The sequence below is a fragment of the Pelodiscus sinensis genome, chromosome 26 (assembly GCF_049634645.1).
Source record: "Pelodiscus sinensis isolate JC-2024 chromosome 26, ASM4963464v1, whole genome shotgun sequence".
Lineage (NCBI taxonomy): Eukaryota > Metazoa > Chordata > Testudines > Trionychidae > Pelodiscus > Pelodiscus sinensis.
This window is the reverse complement of record NC_134736.1, coordinates 12,912,125-12,935,157: the sequence shown is the minus strand read 5'-3', so window position 1 is coordinate 12,935,157 and position 23,033 is coordinate 12,912,125. Positions and strand designations below refer to the sequence as shown.

The 23,033-nt window shown below is 52.6% G+C and overlaps 1 protein-coding gene across 2 annotated transcripts; it reads left to right on the top strand.

Annotated features, from left to right (window-relative positions):
- The first annotated feature begins 397 nt into the window (after positions 1 to 397).
- On the top strand, positions 398 to 6,325 carry TMEM218 (transmembrane protein 218). 2 transcript variants are annotated; one of them, XM_075909412.1, is made up of 4 exons: positions 398 to 546; positions 2,279 to 2,389; positions 3,595 to 3,697; positions 6,050 to 6,325. In XM_075909412.1, the coding sequence occupies exons 2-4, from the start codon at positions 2,280 to 2,282 to the stop codon at positions 6,182 to 6,184; spliced, it is 348 nt and encodes a 115-aa protein (XP_075765527.1). In that variant the 5' UTR covers positions 398 to 546; position 2,279; the 3' UTR covers positions 6,185 to 6,325. The 2 variants fall into 2 exon arrangements, with proteins under 2 accessions (XP_075765527.1, XP_006122368.1); XM_006122306.4 differs by having other exon boundaries at positions 435 to 453.
- Positions 6,326 to 23,033: the final 16,708 nt, after the last annotated feature.

Here is a 23,033-nt window from a genome sequence, read left to right as displayed (position 1 = left end):
CACAAGGCGGGGGATGTTCCTTCACACCCCTCCCCTCCACCCAGGGGCGGCCTTGTCTCCAGCTGGGCGGGATGAGAGGGGCGGGGCTACGGGCGCACCAAGGGGCGGAGCGAGCCACACTGGCCCCGCCTCCGCCAGCCCGCAGGAGCCCCTTGCCCCGGCGCTACGCTACGGGGCGGGGCCGAGCTGGGGACAGGGCGGGGCCCAGAGCGCCGCCCGCCGGTCACGGGTCGGGGCCGAGGGCTGCTCAGCCCCGGAGCGGGCTGGGCAGCTTCAACCAATCGCGAAGCGGAATAGAGGAGCGGGCCACATTGATTGGCGAACAACGGCGGTCCACTCACCAATCACCAGATGGCAAATTTCAGCACTTCCGGCCCTGATGGTTGCCCAGGAAACCAGCAGCGAGAAGCGGGCTAGCGGAGAAAGAGGCGGATGAAAGGGCGACGCTGATTGGTGAACACCCCCAAGTCGGGAATAGCAGCTTCTCTGCCATTGGCTCCCTTTGGCCCCACCTATCGTTTCCGCCCGTAAGCGGCCCGGCCGCAGGTAGGAGCCGTGGCTTGTGACGGCCCGCGGGAGCGACCCCGGAGCCTTCCTGCCCATGCGCGCTGGGCCTCCCGGCCCTGGTCCCACAGCCCCTGCGGCCCGGCCCGGCCCGGCCCCGCTCGAGGCAGCCCCGGGCCGGGTTCGGGGCCTGTCGCCGCCCGCCCGCACCAGTTCTGTGGGGAGCAACGGCCGGGCCTGCGGGGGAGGGGCTGCCCCGGACCTGCGGGGGAGGGGCTGCCCCGGACCTGCGGGCGGGGGGGCTGCCCTGGACCTGTGGGGGAGGGGCTGCCCTGGACCTGGAGCAGAGAGCTTGCTAGATCCGCATCGGTCTGTCACTGGCTGCGTCTGGACCAGCGACACACACACACACACACACTCTCTCTCTTTCCCTCCCTACCCCCCCCCCCCCCCCCCCCCCCCGCCTCGCTACACCGGCATGTGCCTTTGTGCAAGAGCAGCCCTGCCAGTGCAGACGCTCTCTTGTGCAAGAACTCTCCCATGGCCATTTTAACCACCGGGCTTTCTCGCGCAAGAAATTCAATTCATGTTGCCTGTCTACACTGGCGTCTTGCGCAAGGACAGTTGCGCGAAAGGGCTTATTCCTGAGCAGGAGCGTCAGAGTTCTGGCACAAGAAGCCCTGATTTCATACATTAGAACGTTGGTTTACTTGCGCAAGAACACACAGCCAGTGTAGACAGGCAGCGAGTTTTTGCGCAAGAGCAGCCGCTTTGGTGCAAGATCACGCCAGTGTAGACACAGCCCCAGAGCATATTTGCCTGATGAACTGAGCATTTGTTCATTTGTCATATTTAACATTTTATGTAGCACCTTTTCATCTAGCTGACTCCGAAAATGTTCTACATATTTAACAAGTGGTACACACAAACTCTACGCCAGGATCCCTTCATTCCACCTCATGGGTGGAATGCATTTAATAGTGTACAAAAGTCTGCATTACAGTTTAAAATAGGAATGTATTTATTAAAAAGTCCAAAGGAAGGTGGAATTGAAGTAGGAATTTGGGTAAATAGACCACAGTTAACACATTGTGCTAAAACCAAAATCGCTTTATTGTTAAACTTCCAGGCTGTGTCTAGACTGGCCAGTTTTTCCAGAAAATCAGCAGCTTTTCCAGAAAAACTTGCCAGCTGTCTACACTGGCTGCTTGAATTTCCACAAAAGCACTGACTTCCTACTGTCTGAAATCAGTGCTTTTTGCGGAAATACTATGCTGCTCCTGTTTGGGCAAAAGTCCCTTTTGCGCAAAACTTTTGCACAAAAGGGCCAGTGTAGACAGCTGAGATTTGTTTTCCGCAAAAAAGCCCCGATTGCAAAAATGGCGATCGGGGCTTTTTTGCGGAAAAGTGTGTCTAGATTGGCCATGGACGCTTTTCCGCAAAAAGTGCTTTAGCAGAAAAGCGTCTGTGCCAATCTAGACACTCTGTTCCGAAAATGATTTTAACGGAAAACTTTTCCGTTAAAAGCATTTGCGGAAAATCATGCCAGTCTAGACGTAGCTCCAGAGTTATCACATAAACATTACCTGAAGAATAATTACCACATGAAATTACTGGCCTGAGGTTTCCCAGGGTGTTCTCTGCCCTCTTGGTTAGTGTTTAAAGTACTTGCTTTTATTTTTGAAGTTACATGTTGTAAAGGCAGGAAAATGGAACCTGCAGAAAAAATCTATATTGAGCTGTAGCATGTTTGCTAATTTTTTCTTTCCTTCAGAATGGCTGGCACTGTGCTTGGGGTGGGGCCAGGAGTATTTATCTTAGCGCTGCTCTGGGTCTTGACATTGCTGCTCTGTGTGCTGTTATCCAGGACATCTGGGTCTGCAAGGTAAGGAGATAATAGCCTTCTGGATAAAGTTATGAAGTGAAATGGTAGACTGTCCTCATATTTAAAGGCACTTTGTTTCTTTCATTCTCAACCTAAATAGGCTCCATTTTACTCTAATAGCAGACTCTCATTAACTTCAGTAGAGTTAGATTGAGTCCCTAAACACTAACCAGCTCATTTACAATCTGTCCTTTCTCTGTAGAGTACCTGTACATACCAAGAAGGGTGGGAAGGATTATTGGCAGCTTGGGGGGTGTGAATTGTCATATTTCATTCCTAAAGGTAGTTTTCCGGGACTCATCTTTCCCATTTGTCTTTTTGTTGCAGCAGTCAAGATTAAATCACTTTGTGAGCCTGTCATTTTAAAAGCCCATGTGTGGTTGTAGAACAGCATGCTGATTGACTAAAAGACTCATCTGTCTTTTAAGTCTTTGCTCACTGAGCCAAGATTGCCCCTCTAAAAACTGAGTAAATAATTAAACTTGTTGATTCAAGCAAATGTAACTATTGCCCAGTGTTCTTCTGGGTAGGCAGTACAGAGACTACCCCCAGTACCAGGCTCTAGCAAAACATCCCATCCAATCCAAACCTGACATAGCGAGGCTGAGATTTTCAGTACTACCAAGGGGCTAGAGGAGATAAATTGGGTGACCAGTTTCTCTATGTGGTTTTGAAAATCTCTTTGCTATGTGTGACTAATATCAGAGGGATGGCTGGGTTAGTCTGTATCTGGAAAAACAACAAGGCAGGCCCGAGGCACCTTAAAGACTGACAGATTTATTTGAGCATCAGCTTTCATCATCAAGATGCATCAAGTCAGATGCATTTGACAAAGTGGGTTTTTGCCCACAAATGTTTATGCCAATTAAATCTGTTAGACTTTAAGGTGCCACAGGACTCCTTGATGTGTTTGTGTGTGCCTGTGATTCAGGAGGAATGACTGCCTTTCATTTCAGATGTTGGCACTTTTCTGTTGCCCTTTCCATTAAGTAAAGTAGAATTCCTTTGAATGTGTGATGGCTCTTTTTTATTGAGTCCCGTGACTGCACTAACTACATGAGCTGGGGTTAGGTTGAGAAGCAGGTGATGGGGGTGCTGGTTTGCTTGTGATATGGTCAGAGTGTGAGTAGTGTTAATGTCTTTTTTATAAAAGGAGCTGTGTGGCTGGGAGACCTAACAGTGGGATTGTTCGATTCTTTCCCCAGATTCTCTGTCATTCTAGTTTTCTTCTCTTCTGTGATCATTACATTGGTTCTGTTACTTTTCCCTCGGGCCAGTGAGTTCCCAGCACCAGCTACAGAAATGAAGGTAAATTCTTTTCCCCTTTCAGTCTCTCCAACCTGGCTGTTGTACCTTGTTCCATCTACACCATTGGCTTTCAAATGGGGTGGGGTGAAATGAGGTTGTCAGAGACTGGGGGACTGTGGCTGACCATGTGTCCAGGACAGAGCAGGATAACAGTGGGGAGAGTATGCAGGGAGTCCCTAGCATTCAGGTACAGGGGATGGGAAGCTCAGCCCAGTGTCAACAGCTGCTTGCTGCTTTGCCTCTTAGGGTTAGGGTGACAGCCAGCTGCCGCCTCTGCTGCCCTGCCCTGCCCTGCCCTGAATGCTCGGGCTGGGCCCACCACACTGTACCGCAGGCAGGCTGGGTGCAGCTCTGGCTAGGCTGGGTACCGGATGACGTGATGATGTCATTGTGTTGCCCGGCGGGGAAAGTGTAATTCTGTATTTGGGGAGATAATCATTTGGCAAGTATCCTGGGTTGAGCCCCCTGCCTGACCCTCTCCTACCCTTCTCAGTCTCTTATCCCTAACTCTACTTGCCTACTGGCTCAGAGCCCGATTGTTCTTCTTTCTCCTTCCTGTGACTTAGTCTCAGTTGGCCATAATTCCGTTGTTGGATTCTTTGGAGTCCTGCTCAAACTGGTAAACAAAAAACAGCCTGAATTCCTGCTCCATATCTCCCAGCCTGTATGTAAATGGGTTTTAGATACCCATATTACTCTGTCCCACAGTCATTAGCATGTTCACTCTTCTAAATACTGAGTTGTGTAGCGTGGCACCAGACATTCTTGTGGTTTTTTTTTCTGTGTCCTGCATGTAAATTGCTTTGCTCCACATAAATCTTGTAGCTGAGATCAAGGGCCGTGATGGAAGTAGGACATCTTGCACATGTCAGACAGGCCAGCAGAATCAGAATACTCATTTACAGGATCTCCAAGCCTGGCCTCTGAAGAAGCCCAGCTAGATATGATATCAATAATACATGACCTGGGCTTTTTACACTCAAAGCCTGCTAATTGGCTAATTAAAAAGTGAAAGTGTTGAACGAGCAAACATGTCACCCTCAAGAGACTTGTTCTGTAGCAGAGCCAAGGTCAAGCTTGTGTTAACACTGTGTCATAATGCTCACCTTTGTTATACGCAATCCCAGAAGCCCAGAGGATGATTTCATAATCCTGGTTTCTGGTTGGTGATTCTCACTAACACTTTGTCTACCTTGTGTCTATGTCTTCACTCACTAGTCAGATTTTCTTTTCCTGCTGTGTGTCCTCTGTAAGCACAGTGATGCCCATTGATATCAGTGCCCATAAATATAAAGAGCAGTGACTGGTTTTCTGGGAGAAGCAACTGTGTGATATGGAGGTCATGAATAGCTGCTTGACTTGAAGGATATAATTGCTGGACAAGATTTCAGCTCTTGTGTCAGTCTGTGGCCACATGGAATTCCAGTGAGCTGAGCATGGTTGATTCAGGCCTGTTTTGAACTGCATCAGGCAGATTGAGCACTCCTGGTTCACCTAAGATTTCCTCTGAATTCTGTCAGAATTTGTGTGCAAGGAATGCAGAACTGGGTTCCAGTCAGTGATTAAATGCTTTTTTAATCTCACTCACCTAAACAAAATACAGGACTATGTAGCACTTTAAAGACTAACAAGATGGTTTATTAGATGATGAGCTTTCGTGGGCCAGACTAACACGGCTGCATTTCTATCACCTAAACAGTGCACATCTTGCTGCTTCATGACTCAGCTTAACTCTCCCCTGGGATCTAAGATGAGACAGAAAGGGGATAAGAGTCTATTCCATAAACCCACTTGCAAGGATTAGCATTAGAATCACTGCCCAGGAATCAGAACCAACAGAGAAATTCAGTGAGAGTCCCACCATGAACACAACTCGTGAACCTGTTATACTTAAGAGGATAGCAGCTCTGTTGGTCAAACTGTGATTTTGTATTCAGCAGAACAGCATTTTCATTTCATGCTGCCTGAGGCTGCTTTAGAGTTGGCGCGCACAGCTCCAGAGGGACAAGACATTCTCTTTGTTACTCAGCAGTGACCCCCTGCCCGTGGGTTATGCCAAGCAGCCTGTGTTAATCGGAGAAATCCTGTTGAGAGGTGGCACATTTGGGCAGGGATGTAGCCCCCTTGCTGCATGCCTGCATGGAGCTGCCATCCTTACCTTGGCTGGTTTTCCTTTTCTAAAGGCCAAAAGTTCTGTTCAGACCTATTTTCTGTTGCCTTGCCACAGAGGACACTTCCTCTTTTACAGCAAACTGTGGACAAATCGCCATGGTACCTGCAGCGGGGCTTTTGTTAGCTGTGATACAGAAGGAAATGCTGTCATGTAACTGTTGGCCTTTCTGTTCTCCTCAGATTGTGGACACCTTCTTCATTGGCCGCTTTGTCCTGGTCTCGCTTCTCAGTGTGACGTTTCTAGGAAGCCTGTTCCTGGTTCTGGTTCACCACATCCTTGAGCCAGTGTATGCTAAGCCACTCCGAGTTAACTAGCTGTTATGCAGAAGGGAATTCTCCATGCTCCACGGCAGGCAGTATGTCACCAACTGGGTAAAGACAATGTGCTCCCCAGATCTCTCCAGAAACCTTTCTTCAAGTGGAGTTCTGACTCGACACTCATTTCCAGAGTCAGCGTCAGCGTCAGCTTTCTGAGTCCTTGGCTTCTCCACGATGAAATCATAGAATATGGATGCTTTGGACTGGATAAGTAGCTGAGGCTGTTGCTGTAGCCTGTAGAAGCTGAGAGCTGTTTCCTGGCAGAGACAGTCCTGCTTACAGACTATAGCATATGTCTCCAGTATTTGTTTCCAGCGGTATATCCCTGACCACTGTTCTATGGGAATTCAGCTGGTCTTGCTTCTCTAGTCCTCATCTACAGTTGTAGTCCTGGCTGACCTTTCTGAAAGGTCTGATCCGTACCTGTACTGCTAGGATCTAAAAGTCAGGCTGAAAATGTTTCCAACAGAGGAGGTGCAGAATGTCGTGGTGGAGGCTTTTCCTGGTGCTGGTGCATCTGCGTTAGGCTAAATGTGGAACTGAACTTGGAGGCATTCGCCTAATTTAGTTTGAACTGTGGGTGTCTGAAGTGTGATTTGGTTTGCGCTGGGACATCTGTCCCTGCTGGTTTTGGCACTGCAACACCTGAGAGATGCTTTGAGGGGCAGAGGCAAGTGGAGGGCGTAAACTCATGGGAAGGTGAGATCCTATTTTTATGGCAATAAAGAAAGCACAAGAACTAAAATATGTTTCTGAGTTTCCTTGGCTTAGGCTGCGTGGCTGTGGTGGCTCAGATGCATTGCTTATGCTCAGCTCTGAATCCAGGAGCTCTTTCAGAGACAGCCTCACACCAGCAGACGTGTCTGTTTTGCCATTCCTGAGCTCCTCCTCGGCCAGGCTTTTCTTTGTGCCTTTGCCTTTCCTGGGAGAGGGTGGGGCAGAGGATTGTGATCCAGGGAGCCAATGTGCATGTGGCTGGCCATTCCCACCAGCCTTTCCGGGAGGGAAACCTGATGGTGAAGGTGGAACCAGTGAAGGGATTTGAAGGGGGGCTGGAGATGGCATCCAGGGACAGAACTGGGGAGCACATAACAGAACCTTTCTCGCATGCTCTTCTGTGGGCTGAGGCAATCTGGTCCTGAGCCCAGTGCAAGAGCAGAGTTGTGAAAAGCAGCTTGCGTGAAAACACCGTTTGAAAGGTTGTGGGAGAAATCTGTAGGGTGGGGTGGGCAGTTGTTTTGCGGGGGGCCACTTTAAGAACTTGGGAAGTGGTCAAGGGCTGCACTCTTCTATGATATTAGTGGAGCAGGTGCAGAGACCAGGATGGAGGTTAGTTTGACAAGACAGCTTGGGCTGCAGGAGGGGTATGGGACCTAAGGGGGAGTTTGGTTCAAGGATGGAGTTGTGACGGGTGGGGTTCGGGTGTAGGAGGGGGTATGTGTGTAGGAGAGGATTCTGATCTGGAGGCGAGCAGGAAGAAATGCAGGGTCTCAGAGGAGGGTTGTAACCTGGGGCAGAAGTGCAGGGGGGGAGGTGCAGGGATCTGGGTTGTGACCAGAGGTAAGGGATTGAGGTGCAAGGTCTGGGAGGAGGTTGTGACCTTGGCCAGGGGTGCAGGGTCTGGGAAAGTGATTGGGGTACAGTAGGGGGCAGAGTGTTTGGGTTATGTGGGATGGGATACAGAGAGGATTGCCAGATGGTCTCCCAAAAAACTCCGAACACGTGGGCCAAAAAGAACACGCATGTCGGACATACACCTTCAGCATGCAACCACAGGAAGTGCCACCAGGCTTCCGTCCAGTACCCAGCTGGAAAAAACAGAAAATACCAGAAATTACACATGTCTGGTATTTTCTGAATTTTTTTACCGGACAGAGGGTGCAAAAACCGCAAGTGATCCACCCCCCTCTTGCCCGTTCCCAGCATCTGGCAAACAGAGACCAGGGACTCTTCACTGCTCAACTTTGCAGGATATTGGGGTGTCTGTCAAAGCACCCTGAGATAAACTGGGGGGTAAGGGGGGCTCACGGGGAGGTTATGAGGGGCTGATATGGGGCCTCCGAGGGGGGAGCTGTGGGGAAAGGGCTCGCAGGAGCTGCCTGCCCAGGGCAAGGACCCGGCGCCCGCACATGCCTCGTGTCTCTGACCTCACATGGTGCTCTGGGCATGGCTGCCGGGTCTGTGTGCGGGGCAGGTCCCAAGCCCGGCCAAGCCAGAGCGCTCCCGCTGCAGGGACCCGAGCAGCGTGTCCGTGTCTCATGTCAGAGGCAGGGCCTAGTGACGTTGCGGGAGCGGGGCAGCCACTGGCTGCAGCCGGGGTCCAACGGGCCGAGCCCCCAGCAGGCATGCCCTCTAGCTGCTAGCAGAAGCTGGGTGGGGCGAGGGGAGTGGCTGGGAGCCTCTGGTCGCGTGCAGAAGCTGGGCGGGGGAAGTGGCTGGGACTCCCAGCCACTCGCCCCACTCCTGCCCGGATTTTGCACACGACCACAGGCTCCCAGCGCCAGTCGCTCCCTTGCCCCCACCAGGCTTCCGTCCGGCACCCAGCCGGAAATTCAGAAAATATTGCACATAGCACGTCTGGTATTTTCTGAGTTTGTTTACCAGGCAGAGGGCGCAAATACCGGATTGTCCAGTAGAAAACCAGATACCAGGCAACCCTAGGAACAGGAGGGGGCAGAGCCTGGGATGCCAGAGGCAGGTTCTGGCCCAGAGGCGCTTTCCTGGGCGGCTCTCAGCCAGCAGCCCAGTGGATTCCTCAGCCAGAGTCCTTGCCTTCCATGCCTCTGCCTCGACTGCAGGGCCATGTGGGGCTTGGAGCGCTGCAGGCCTGGATGGGGAGGAAACCACCAGTGGGAGCTGTGGGATTGTGCTGGGGGCAGGTGCAGCACACGCAGCCTCTCCCGTCCTGCCGCCAGTCTTGAGAGCTGCCCTAAACAGTGTGCAGGGGTGGGGCGAGCAGGGAGCCGGATGAGGCTCCCATGGGCTGGATCCTACAGCTTGGCAGGCCCCTGCTGTAGGGAAACTAGGACATGCTACTCTTCAGACATGGCTAGTCACATGGTACAACATTTCTACAGTAAGAAAAACCGTCCTCGGGCTGGGGAACGGCCAGAGAAACTGCAGCTGGGAGTATTTTGCCCCAGTCTCATCCTAAGCCCTGTACAATATATGTGCCCTCTTTAGACACTTCTCTAGCACCCATTGCATTGGCAAACCCTACAGCATTGGAATAAAAAAATCACAGTCAATCCATGGCTGGACTGTGTCATCGGCTCTTTCTTCTTCCTCTAGGTGTTGCTTTGCACCATGTTTTATGTAGTGAATTGTATTTAATGGATCCCTAAGGACTTATTTGTTGCCCTCTTCCTTCTTGATGCAAGTGGGAAACTAATGAGTCCCTCTGAGAAGCTGCAGACCAGTTTCAAGAGGACAAAATAAAGATCAATGTGTTTTCTAGCAATTTTGATAATCATGCCTGTCCTTACAACTGTAGCGGGGCCTTCACTCATGAGACAAGCTGAAGGTTGGGTCTCTGGTGCCACTCTCTGTCCTTCTGGAAATTCACCTTTTTGTGCACCAGCTGGTGCTTGGCAGGAAGTGTTCAGCTTGGACTCTCCAAAGGCATATTGGGATTGGGCACGCCATAACCACATACCTGCTCCCAGGGCAACACACTTGCCTGCTCAGCACTGAAAGGAGATGTGACGAGTGGGACAGACTCCCTCTGTGGTGTTTTGGGAACCTTCTGGAAGTCCCCATTGTTCCAGAAGAGAAAGTAACAAACTTCTTTCCAAAGTTCTGCCGTTTCAATTACAAGTGAGTGAAGGTAAATCGTGTCATTTAGGGTGTATCGCTCTTGTAGTGTTTTCTTGACATTGCGGGGGGCAATGTAGATGTGCATCTGTTTGGAACACGGATGCAAACAGCAATATAAAGAGGCCTTTCCAGTAAGATTCCTGCTCATAATTCCATCCCTTTTCGCTGACTGTATTTAAACACAAAGGGGCAGGAGCTGGCTTTGATGATCTCCTTTGTGGGGATGAAGAGGACAGGATAAAGCCTGAGAAAAACAATCTTGTTTATACAGGTTGGATCGCTCTCGTCTGGCAGCCTTGGGACATGCCTGCTGCTGAACCAGAGATGTGCCAGACCATGGGAGGTCAATATTGTTGGTAATGCTGCTGGACACTCCCACAGCTGACTGGGCTCTTAGAAGACATGCAGGGGTAAATCAGAGCTAGCTAACAGCACAGAACCCTGAGGCTATGTCTACACGGCTCCCGTTTGGTGCAAGAAATATGCAAATGAGGCGAAGCATGAAATATCGCTATGCCTCATTTGCATAATTAACGAGGCTCTATTTTTTTGCACAAGAGGCTTTTTGCGCAAACCCCCCCCCCCCTCTTGTGCAAGAGCCATTCTTCCACATTTTTTCCAGGAAGAACTGCTCTTGCACAAAATCCTCTTGCGCAAAAACAGAGCCTCATTAATCATGCAAATGAGGTGTGGCAATATTCCATGCTTCGGCTCATTTGCATATGTTTTTGCACGAGAGGCTATAGTGTCGACATATCCTGAAAACCAGGACTGGTGGCTGCAAACAAACTTTATGGGCCCACGGGACACTTGACCACACTATGCTAAGTGGACATCCGGCTCACTAAAATCATGCCGGACCATGGATGCTGCTGGACCAGACAGTGCTTGGCTAGAGCAGCTCAACCTGTCTAATCAAACAGCAGGAGCCTCTGACTCTGGCCACATATGGAAATGCAACCAATCCGACTCTGCGTTCTGGGATGCCCTGCTCAAGCTGTAGCAGAATGGCCCAGGGAGCACTTGCCATTCTCAGACGCACAACGCACTCTCGCAGGGCAAACATCTAATGCTGATGTCCTGTGCTCAGTGATGGAGGAATCACGAAGGCTAGTTTCACCACCTGTGAGGTGCCTCTAAGTTTCATAGCTTGGATACTTCCACGCAAGCCATGCACGTTGTGTTGCTTATTGTTAGTTACTTACTTGCATCATGTTTGACTGTTCTTACTAATACAATGCTAAATGCCATCCCTTTTCGCTGACTGTATTTAAACACTGCTTTCAGGCCACGAAATATCCTTGCACCCATAGTGTTTCCATCACTATTGCAGTTTGCACAATCCATCCTGCCTGAACTATTTTTAGTTCTTCAAGTAACTGCTCATGCCCTTTCAACTTAGGGTGTGCACTCACCACATGCACTGGTTCCAGACTTTTAACCTCAGCAGCATCCACAGGAGACTGACTCTGGCCCCCTCTGGAGGTGCCATTGGTCCCCCTAGCCTCCATTCCTTCTTGTTCCCAGTGCTGGTGCTGGAATTGTCGCTGCTTCAGCTAGTGCTGGTACTTCTTGTTTGAATCATAGAATACTAGACTGGAAGGGACCTCGAGAGGTCATCGAGTCCAGCCCCCTGCCCTCATGGCAGGACCCAGTACTGTCTAGACCATCCCTGATAGACATTTATCTAACCTACTCTTAAATATCTCCAGAGATGGGGATTCCACAACCTCCCTGGGCAATTTATTCCAGTGTTTGACCACCCTGACAGTTAGGAACTTTTTTCTAATGTCCAACCTAACCCTCCCTTGCTGCAGTTTAAGCCCATTGCTTCTCGTTCTATCCTCAGATGACAGGAAGAACAAGTTTTCTCCCTCCTCCTTGTGACACCCTTTTAGATACCTGAAAACTGCTATCATGTCCCCCCTCAGTCTTCTCTTTTCTAAACTAAACAAGCCCAATTCTTTCAGTCTTCCTTTATAGGTCATGTTCTCTAGACCTTTAATCATTCTTGTTGCTCTTCTCTGGACCCTCTCCAATTTCTCCACATCTTTCTTAAAATGTGGTGCCCAGAACTGAACTGATACTCCAACTGAGACCTAATCAATGCAGAGTAGAGCGGAAGAATGACTTCCCCTGTCTTGCTCACAACACTCCTATTAATGCATACTAGAATCATGTTTGCTTTTTTTGCAACAGCATCACACTGTTGACTCATATTTAGCTTGTGGTCACGGTGACCCCTAGATCCCTTTCTGCCGTACTCCTTCCTAGACCTCCCATTCTGTATGCGTGAAACTGATTGTTCCTTCCTCAGTGGAGCACTTTGCATTTCTCCTTATTAAACGTCACCCAGTTTACCTCAGGAACTGGTTTAACTTTCGTATTGTATTCAGTTTCCCTGCTTCATGTGAGGAGCCCTAGATAATCGAGTAGGGACTTTGCCTTGGGAAGGGGCATGACCCAGACCCTAGATTTTAAGTCCTTTGATCACTGTAAGAGGCCCGTGCCATTAGCGACCCTTGCAACAGCTGTTTATGGTGTTTGAGCGAAGGACACGTTCGCGATAAATGCGAATTTGCAAGAAGCAGCATGACATTCTGGGTAGGGGAGGTGGACGTGCTTCTTGCCTGCCCCTAGCATGGGGGGCTGGCTGCGAGGTCATGTCATCCTTGGGCTCTGACAACCCCAGGTGCCATGATATCCCTGCTAGGCTACTGTGCCAGGGCCAGCCCTGCAATCCATCAGCACCAGGCCAGGGGTGGGGGCCACTGTTGCTCCTCTTCCCCACAAAGCTTCAGCAAACACCCCTCAGCTACAGCCCAGGACTGGCCCTGAGCGCCCCAGTCCATGGAGCTGCCTGTGGGTGTTGAGGCAGCAAACAGGTGCAGATTGTCACTGAAGCTCAAGTAGCGGATCTAAGCCTGCTGAGATCTGCCCACATTGACCCTCGTGTTCCCAAGGAGCCTCACTGAACACCCGGGACCCCATGGGGGGGCATGCCTTAGGCAGCAGAGATGCTGTAGGATATGCAGAACGTGAAGCCTTCCAAGGACTCCAAGAATAATTTACTGACATTATATTGATAATATTTCTTGCACCAGGGCGCCTGCGAGAATGTGTGACACTTTCCCCCTTTTCTCCTCCAGACAAATAGGGCTATTGGGAAGACATATAAGTTACAAAAAAAACCCTGGTTGTCAAGGCCAGTGATTTGTGTTGCATACAGAAAATATAGATTAACCCCCACTGAATCTGTTGGAGCTATAGGAACGCTGGCGGGAGGAATATTAAAAGGCATGCTAAATATTCCAAACACGCTGTGCATGTCCCATAAATGTTATCTTAGAAACAATTGGCTAATGTGAACCAGCAATTAGCATGTGAAATGGAACCCTTGCACTGTAAAGTAGCGGTTTGCAGTGTGAATATTCTAAGAGCTCTTTGACATAGTAAAAAGGGGAGGCTCAGTGTTTAACAAATGTCCTCATAATGCGCTCAATTGAAGCTCCTCCAGATGTCACATTTGTCACATCAGCACTGGGCTCATGTTTATTCTGTTCTGGCTAATAAAAAACGACCCTCATTTGTGGGACTCATTACAGTCATTTTCCCGAAGCACAGAAATGGGGCATAGAATTAGCTTCTAACCACTGTGAGGGTGTCTGGCACAACTCTTAATTGCTTTGTTCCTACTACTTGACCACGGCCAAAAATAGGACGAGACCCCGGGGTCCCTGGTAGACAGCATCCTGCTGCCTCTCCCAAACAGTTGTCATACATCACAACTTGCAGGTTGGATCCCCAGTAAGGATTGGATCCTACAGAGGATAACAACCTACTCATCTCTCCATTTTGCCTTGCACTGGAGGAGCTGAGGATGGTGCTATAGATGTCAAGATCTGAGTAGGACTAGAGGGTGGTGTCATTAAACTAAAAGGGCATCATAATGCCTCTGCACAGAGGGACTGAAGGAAGGTTGCATGGGCAACCTTCATTCTTGCATTTCTGGACTTTTGAGCACTTGACCTTGCAACCTTAATATTCTTGTAACTTTTTTTGGAGTTTGTGTGAAGATAGACAGATAAAACATGCATATCTAGGAGGCTCTGTCTTATCACCAGGGATCCTAGTTTTCTGTGATTAAAAATAACAAAATTCTCCTATAAGAACATACAAATCTGGATTTCCGTGATTAAAATGAAAGGCTGATCTTTTGTTTCCCTAGCTCCAAAATATAGAGGCATCAGTTGAACACATTTTATTGTATACAGCAAGGCCCACTTCACTGCACCTCCTGTGTCCATCCATCTCTCTATTAACCAAACGACCAGCTGCCTGGGGCTGACAGCCAGAGGATCCCTTTGTCCCTGGCCAGGTTAAAAATAGGGGATAGGAAGCTCTTTGCTGATTCTCCTGATTATCCCAATTTTGGATGATCTGATCTGGCCTGGGTCCCAGTTAGACCTGATTGCAATGGCTCCACTGTAAGTGTATAAAGCACATTCAAAAATCAGCAAGAGAACGAGGTTGTATGCACTGAATAAGTGACACTGGTACTTTTAGTAAAACATAAATTATAGTTAATATGCAACTATTTTTTCACAAAAAGCAACACCTACGAATTCTCTGTAAAAATGCCAATTCCGTGTTTTTCCATGGCAAGCTGATAACTAAGGATCCTAAAAATCACTCTGTGGGTGTTAGCGATGTCAGGGCATGGGCTGCTGAGCCGTCTCCTACAGACTGAGAGTTTGAATCCAGCCAAGCTCACCAAATTATTTGTAAATACACAAATGAGTTAGTTTGCATAAATGTTTATGCAACAGAAAAGTCCCCAGTCTTTTTACCCCCAAAGTGGCATGCTTAAACCTTTGCCAGCCAGCAGGGCTGCTAACACTGCATTTCAAAATTCAAGGGTTGTTCTCATAGCACCCATCACACCCCTCCTCCAATATTATTAATATAATACATAATACTACTACTACTAATATTATTAATATAGTTAAATATTACTGAGCAGTACTCCCTGACCTTTGCCAAGGGTCAGAGAGTTGTTGTTAATGGTTCTAAATCCTGCTGGAAAGGGATAACAAGTGGAGTTCCTCAAGGGTCTGTTTTGGGACCCGTACTGTTCAATATCTTCATCAATGATGTAGATATTGGGATAGAGAGTACGCTTATTAAGTTTGCAGATGATACCAAACTGGGTGGGGTTGCAACTTCTTTGGAGGATAGGGACATAATTCAAAATGACCTTAGCAAGTTAGAGAAATGGTCAGAGGTAAACAGGATGAGGTTTAATAAGGAGAAATGCAAAGTGCTCCACTTAGGAAGGAACAATCAGTTCCATACATACAAGATGGGAAGCGACTGTCTAGGAAGGAGCATGGCGGAAAGGGATCTAGGGGTCATAGTGGACCACAAGTTGAATATGAGCCAACAGTGTGATGCTGTTGCAAAAAAAGCAAATATGATTCTAGGTTGTATCAACAGGTGTGTTGTAAGCAAAACTCGTGAAGTCATTCTGCCGCTCTACTCTGCACTAGTTAGGCCTCAGCTGGAGTACTGTGTCCAGTTCTGGGCGCCACATTTCAAGAAAGATGTGGAGAAATTGGAAAGGGTACAGAGAAGAGCGACAAGAATGATTAAAGGTTTAGAGAACATGACCTATGAAGCCAGGCTTCATGAACTGGGCTTGTTTAGTTTGGAAAAAAGAAGATTAAGGGGGGACATGATAGCGGTTTTCAAATATCTAAAAGGGTGTCACAAGGAGGAAGGAGAAAATTTGTTCTTCTTGGTTTCTGAGGACAGGACAAGGAGTAATGGGCTTAAAGTGCAGCAGGGGAGGTTTAGATTGGACATTAGGAAAAAATTCCTAACTGTCAGGGTGGTCAAATATTGGAATAAATTGCCAAGGGAGGTGGTGGAATCTCCCTCTCTGGAGATATTTAAGAACAGGTTAGATAGACATCTGTCAGGGATGGTGTAGACAGAGCTTGATCCTGCCTTGAGGGTGGGGGGCTGGACTCGATGACCTCTCGAGGTCCCTTCCAGTCCTATTATTCTATGATTCTATGAAGGGTATTTCTTGCTCCTTTTTGCAGCACTCAGCAGCTCCTGATCTTGCACAGAGATGAAAAACTAAGGCACGTCCCTTGTTCTGCAGGGCTGTTGGCAAGCCTACCAGCAGGGGACTATAGCTCTAGTGCAGGGGTGTCCAAACTTTTTTCAAAGAGGGCCAGATTTGAAGAAGTGAACATGTGTGAGGGCCGTCCCCGCACTCTCAGCCCCAAGGCGGAGGGCCCGCGGGGCCGGAGGCGGGCGGAGAGCGCAGGGCACGCCGGCCTCACAGTGGCCCGGGGGCAGGGCGAACCCGCAGCCAAGCGGGGGAGCGGGGCTGCGGACGTGCCCTACAGGGCAGGCTCTAGGACCGCGGAGGCCATGGGCGGCGGCGGTGTGGCCGGAAGTGGGGCGCTGGGCGCGCCAGTTCAAAAGAGCGCCGGGGAGCCAGGAGAGGGGGAGGAAGCGGGGGCCGTATTAAACCGGAACACGGGTTGCAATTGGCCCGCGGGCCGGACTTTGGACATGCCTGCTCTAGTGTCTAGCAGGCCTGAGTTGCCCTCTAACAAGGCCCCTGAGTGAGCCTGGATCCTTTGCTGCCCCTTGCGTGTTGTTCCCGTTCTTCTGGTATCTCTGCCTCAGCCCCTTTCCCTGACATGGCACTAGGACACCTCGCTTGCACACCCAGCCTTGCCAAGTCACTGCGCAGAGCCTGAGTCCGGCAGGGGAGCTGGGCTTGGGCCTGCGCCTGCATGCACCACCCTTCCTCCAGTGCGGGGCAATTGTGCCTACTGCTGGGACCAGGAGCCGGAAGCCACTCCACACAGGGCTAGCTGGGCTGGGGAGCCCAGGTGGCTGTGATCTCAAGCGGGGCGTTTAAAAGCACGCTGGACGTCCGAACTGTGAAGTTCCAAGAGGTGTCCAGGTGGATTGTTTGGGAAGGGAATTGCATTGTGGGATTGCAGCGGGAGGTCTGTGTAAACCAGCACAGGTACGTACGCTCCCTTGCGGGCAGCTATGCTGCAGAGTGTCTGCGCTGCTTCAGAGGGGGAAATCACTATGGTGGGGAAAGCCGAGGGCATTATTGTGGAAGGCCACATGACATCTGGAGGCACGTCAGGCTGTGTCTAAACAGCTGAGTCGGCGCTAATGTAGATCAGGCCTCAGATCTAGCAGTGCCAGTCACTTTATCAAGTCTCAGAGGATAGTTTGGGCTTCTCACAGCAGTCCAGGGGATTTAGGCACTAAGACTAGGTTTTCCAGGAGCTCTGCCTGCTGGGAGCACAGTGAATGCCGAGTTTTTTTGACTGGCTCACCTTGGGGACGGTGCTGAGATCCAAAACGTCTGACCCTGAGCCCTGCTGAAAATGTGGCCCTCGATTCCCTAGAGCCGTGGTCCCCAACACGGTGCCCGCGGGCGCCATGCGCCCGCCAGGTGCTCAGGGCTGGCCTGGCACCGGGCGGGGGGAGCGCCGGTCCCGGGCGCGCGGCGCTGGTCCCGGGCGCGCGGCGCCGGGCGGGGGGAGCGCCCGGCGGGCAAACGGCCCCGCCCCCTGGCGCCCGGCAACCTTGAAAGGTTGGGGACCACTGCCCTAGAGTGCTTTGCTCTACAACCTCAGATTGAGATTGCCAGAGCTTCAGCTAATGTGGGTCAGAATCTTAGCTCCCTCTCGTACAGCTCCCCCTCCCTTGGCTGCTAGCGCCCGGACCGCCCCGGCTACCTGAATGCTTTGCAGCAGCTGTGCAGGGTGAGAACATTTCTGTGTCAGCAGGCCCAGGGTTGTGAGCCAGGCACAGCTGCTGCCACAGAGAACAGCACTAAATCCTGCTTTGGAAACCAGCCTGGATGTGCGGCGCATTAAGGCTTGGTGAGGTCTCTGGGGAACGGCATCGCAGACTGCGGCGCTGACTCATCAGCCCATCCATCATCCACGTGACATGGACACTGCTGGGACTGTGCGAAGGCTCGCTACTGGCGTTCTCTGGGCACATGCCGAGAGGGGAACGCAGGGCGGCTGGGGAAAGGCCCACGGAAAATGTTACTCTATTTCAAAGTAGTAACCTCTCAAGAGTCAACTCGCTCGGAGACGGAAACCCCCGCCTGAGGGTTCACTGGCAGTGGAGACTAAGCAAGGTGGAGGGGGCAGTCCTTGGCCCTCCACCTAGCACGGGCTCCTCTCTTCAAAGACCAGTTGATTCTGTTGCTGTGGGACAGTCAGTCCTGGATGGGTGGGACCAGCTAGATCCCTCGGGTTCCGGAAGCTGCCTAAGCACTGCAATGCCCCTCTGACACGTCAGTATGAACGGGCTGCAAAGTGACGTGCCCTGGGAAGCATAATCCCCGCCGGGCATGCAAAGCAATGGGGGCTGCATGAACAGGAAGCACGTCGAAATGAAATCGTTGTCTCATCCTGGGTAGTTCTCTGGGGACGGCTGTTCTGAGTGGCAGCAGTCAAAACAGCTGTCATTAGGAACCAGTAGGCAAAGGCTAGCTGAGGAGGCAGAAAATATCACCATGCCACTAGCTAAATGCATGGTGCACCCACAGCGGGAATACAGCCAGTGGCTCTGGCTGCCCTGCCTCATGCCAGAGACGTTAGCCCTGGGCGAGGGTACAGAGAAGGGAAGGGAAATGAGCAGGCTGCACGGCACGGCCCCAGCCCACTCTGCCGGCTCCCCTGCTGACACACTTCAGTGCACGCCAGTCGGACCTCAGGTGTGCTATGGGTTCGGGGTTCCTCTTATCATGTCCAACCGCCTTGCTGCATGCTGGCTGCTCCTGGTATTTGCTAAGCGCAGAGGCAGCCAGCTCCTGCGGTGTGGGGAGGGACGTTAATGGGACGTAACGGAGCACTTGTGTGCAGCCACAGCTCCTGCAATAGTATTGCACGACTTCTGGGCCAGAAAGCCCAGCGGCAAAGGCCAGGCAGAGCCAGGCTGGGGAGGAGGAGGAGGCGGAGGCGTGCCTGGGCGGGGACATGGCTCTTGGGAGGCATAATGGCTCCTGGCTGCTGGGAGCACTCTGCTATTCCGTGGGGCAGCCGTCTCGTGTCTACATTGCACCCAGAGCTCGAAATAGCTTCGTTTGTAATTTGGTGCTGGCTACTGTAGCGGCTTCCCGCTCGCCACAGCGCCACCTGCAGTCAAGTTGGGGAATTAGCACTGCTGGCAGGTGGCCAGATCCCTTTCAGGACACTGCCCTCCGGCACTGCCCACAACAGCCTGAGCTTTTCCCCCTTCCCAGGGAAGTTTGTGATAGGCCGGTGGCCTCCAGGAGGCGGCTCCTCCGCCTCCAGCACAGTGGGAGACGTGCCTGCCTCCTTGCGTTACCGCGCCTTAAAACAGTCCAGGCGGGCGAGTCTCTTCCCGGCCTTCCTTCAGGTCCGGGCCGCAGAGAAATAAGCCCACCACTTGCCAGTCTATTTTCATACAGTTCTGGGCAGGGCAACCGTTCTAGTCCTGTCCCTTTAAGAGTTCCCGCCCAATGCACAGACAGTCCCAAACACACCATAAGTAAGCCCGGGCTCTTGAGCAGGGCGGGCAATCAATACCGTTTATTACGTTCGGCCCTCGCGCAGGGCGGTCAACAAATACAGCCAGCCAAACTCAGGCTCTAACTCCGGGCGGGGTGGCCAATGGCAGCCAGGCCCTGACGCAAGGCGTGGCCGCAACTAAACACCAGTTTGTAGAAGCTCCTCATTGAGGAGCGGGCCCGGTAGTGCACCCGCAGCAGCGGGGAGGGGGAGACTGCCACCCGAGTGGGTGGCGGGGGGGGGGGGGGGCGCAGGCCCACCCATTACACTGCGCCCCAGCCCAGGGGCCCTGAATGCAGCAATTCGGCTGCGACTGGCTCAGCAGGGCTCCAGCCTGCAACTGGCTGGCCGAGGGCTGCTCTCAGCCCCTGCTACCCCCCGGGCCACTTCTTGTCCCCCCCTTTCCAGCTACCTGTTTCTTCAGCAGGCTAGGGAGCCGACGTCCAGGCGGTCCAACCCAGGCTTCAGTGGGTGGGAACCCTGCAACATCCAGTAGGTTGGCAAGGCCCCAGGGTCCCGGCAGGCATCGGGGTTCGAGCCGGTCCGCCAACTCTGGCAAGCCCTCGGGGTCCCCGTCCGTCTGTAGGTCCTCTACCTCTGGCAGGGCTTTAGGGTCTCCGGTTGTCCACAGGCCTCGGGCTTACGCAGGACCTCCGTCTCAGGCAGGTCCTCCAGGTCACCGGGCACCAGCAGAACCCGGGTTCCTCTAAGGCAGAGGGTAGCTCTGCTGACCGGCTTGGCCAGGCCTCAGCAGCCCTGGCAGGACCATCTTCCCTGGCTGCGTGGAAGGCAGCTGTGGCAGCCGCAGCCTCCAGGTCAGGGAGCTCGGGACAAGCCTCTATCTTCCTCAGAGGCTGGGCCCTGACTGAGCTCTCAGCCAGGCTTTTTATAGTCCTAGCCCCGCCCCATGCCTTCCGGTCAGGTGACTGGGCGGGGCTATCCTGCACCCAAGATGGCTTCCGGGAGGGTATTTTTCTCCCTCTCCCCCACTACAGCTACGCAACGCCAAATGGTGAACAAATGCGCGATTCCGACATGCCCCTGGGCCTGGTTAAGGGGCCACGTGACTCCATGCGTCGGGCCAAGTGGGGCTGTGCTCCAATAAATCTGTTAGTCTGAGTCTGCACGCGCAACGAGAAGTCCTGTGGCACCTTCCAGGCTAACCGGCTGCCCCCTTTGCGCCTCACCCCGTGGAACGAGCCGGAATTCCCCACCCGGAATTTGGAAATCTAACTTGAAACAACAGGCTGCTACAATAGCTATGGCGGCCACGTCCGGGCGCCCGCACTGGCTCCGCAGTGGAGCTGCACTCCCAGCGGCGCACCCGCACGTGGCTGGCTCTTGCTCAGCTGCCGGCGGAGGCTAGATTCCAGCTCGCCTGTCCCCCGCTGCACCGGGAGGCCCATCACAGTGCTCTGAGCTGTGCAGCCCCATAGCCCCAGAGCAGAGGTGACACCCCACATGCCCAGGGCCTTATTTCCAGGCTCTGAGGCTGTTCCGGGCTAGGCAGGACGCCGGGGAGCCCCTCCCAGTCAGCTCCACAGGCTTGTAGACAGGGCATGAGCCCCCGCCCCACAGCAGCAGCATTAGCTGAAAATCCCATCCGGGGGGGCCACAGAACCCAGCGCTGAGCGAGCGGCCCGATGCAGAGGTGGCCAGCAAGGGGCAAAACCAACCAGAAACAGAAGGGGAGGGGCCGTTGAGGCTCGGAGGGCAGCTTGTAGCCTAATGGGTTACCCAGAAGCTCTAAAACCAGCCGTGAAAGGGAAGCGCAGAGGAGCCCCCAATGTTTTCACCAGATGCTCCCTTTGCTGTTGGTCAGAAAATCCAGCCCCCTGAGGAGAAACGGTTCGAGTTGGGCCGGAGCGTGAAGACTTCCCAGGAAATCAGAGGCAGCTAAAACGATTCACCAGCCCGAGAAGCTGAGGCGGGAGGGGGGGTCCAGGTTTGGCAGCCGGGATCTACGGCCTCACCTCTCTGTCCTGTTGTAATTCATCCTGGCCGGCCAGCGGGGGCTGTACTGCAGGCAGGTTCCTGGTCTCTACGGAGGAGGGGGGTTCACACGGCTGGTGAGTGGCAGGAAGGCTTGCTGAGCGCGAACTGGCTCGCCCGCACTGTGCGCGGTGACCGTTTGCTCTCTCCCCCCGGCCCTGTGGCCCCGTGGCAATCCGTGGGGAGGCCTGGCGTTCTGGCATGGTCGAGGACACGTGTTTCCTTTCCAGAGTGTGGGCTAAAGCCCCCAACGTGTATTCATCCACTAGCGATTTGCGAGCGGGCAGCTCTGTCTGGCCAAGAACTACTGACCAGGAAGAGCTGGGCCACCGCATTCAGCAGGCAGCGTCCTCTTCTCCGAACCGACAGCACGGTTGGGGCTGGTGCTGTGGGAGGAGCCCCCCCACCTCACCAGAAGCTCTCCCCCCCCCCCTTGCATACAGAGACACAAAAAACCATACGGAAAAAAGCCAGACCAGGCAGGTGAAAGGGGCTGGCTGGGGGTGCAACCCCCCTCCAGTTTGGGACGGGCCAAGCCCTGAGCCTCCCACCCCCAGGCACCCTTTGGGGGGGGCAGCGGGTCTGCAGATCCCTCTCCCCCTTTGTATGGGAACATTGCTGCCTGTTCCCCTTGGTCAGGGAGCAAGGGGAAAGTGCGCAGTCAGCTGCATTCCTCCTCTGGCTGGGGAGCCCAGGGAGCAGAGGAATATGGGCCTGCCCCTGCCGGGGGACATGCCCCGCTCCCCTAGCAGTGCAGCTGCAGCGGCCATGGAGAGGCACTTCTCACCTGGCCCTAGCTGCTGCAGGGAGAGAGGGCTGGGGGTGTCCTCTCACCCTGGGGCGGCCTGCACCCTCCTCCCCAGCCCCGCCCCAGAGCCACGACTTAACTCAAATCAGTTTGGGGTTTTAAGGACCCGAGCAACGCTGAGGAAATCAGCTAGTTCGCTTTAAAAGTCCTTTCTATTCCGGTTGAGTCCTCTTCTGGATGCCCTTTGCTCACAAATGGCCGATTTGTTTTCCTTCACATTTTCCACACGTGACGCTCACGGCAAGGCAACGATGAATGCATGTTTGTTTAAAGACATTCCATTGGCATCAGCGCGCATGTTCCTACAGCTCCCAACGTCCCCTGAGGCTGAACAGCCACCACGCCCCCAACTTACAGTGGAAGGGACATTCCCAGTGGGGTGAAGCCCTCAGGAAGGCTGGCGAAGGTCTCCCTCCTAGGTGGGCGGGGCTGGAGGGTGCCACTAACATGATGGTCACCGTCAGTGAAGCCACAGGGCACCCTGAGTGGCCACCGTCTACTGGTCCTCGGCTACCCCTAGCAAAGATGGCTGCTGTTTTCAGAGGAATGGGTGCCCTTGGGGAGATGGCTGCATTTAACCAAAGGCTTTCCCATCATTCCTCTCAACCTTCATGCTTCCCAACTTGTGGCTCAA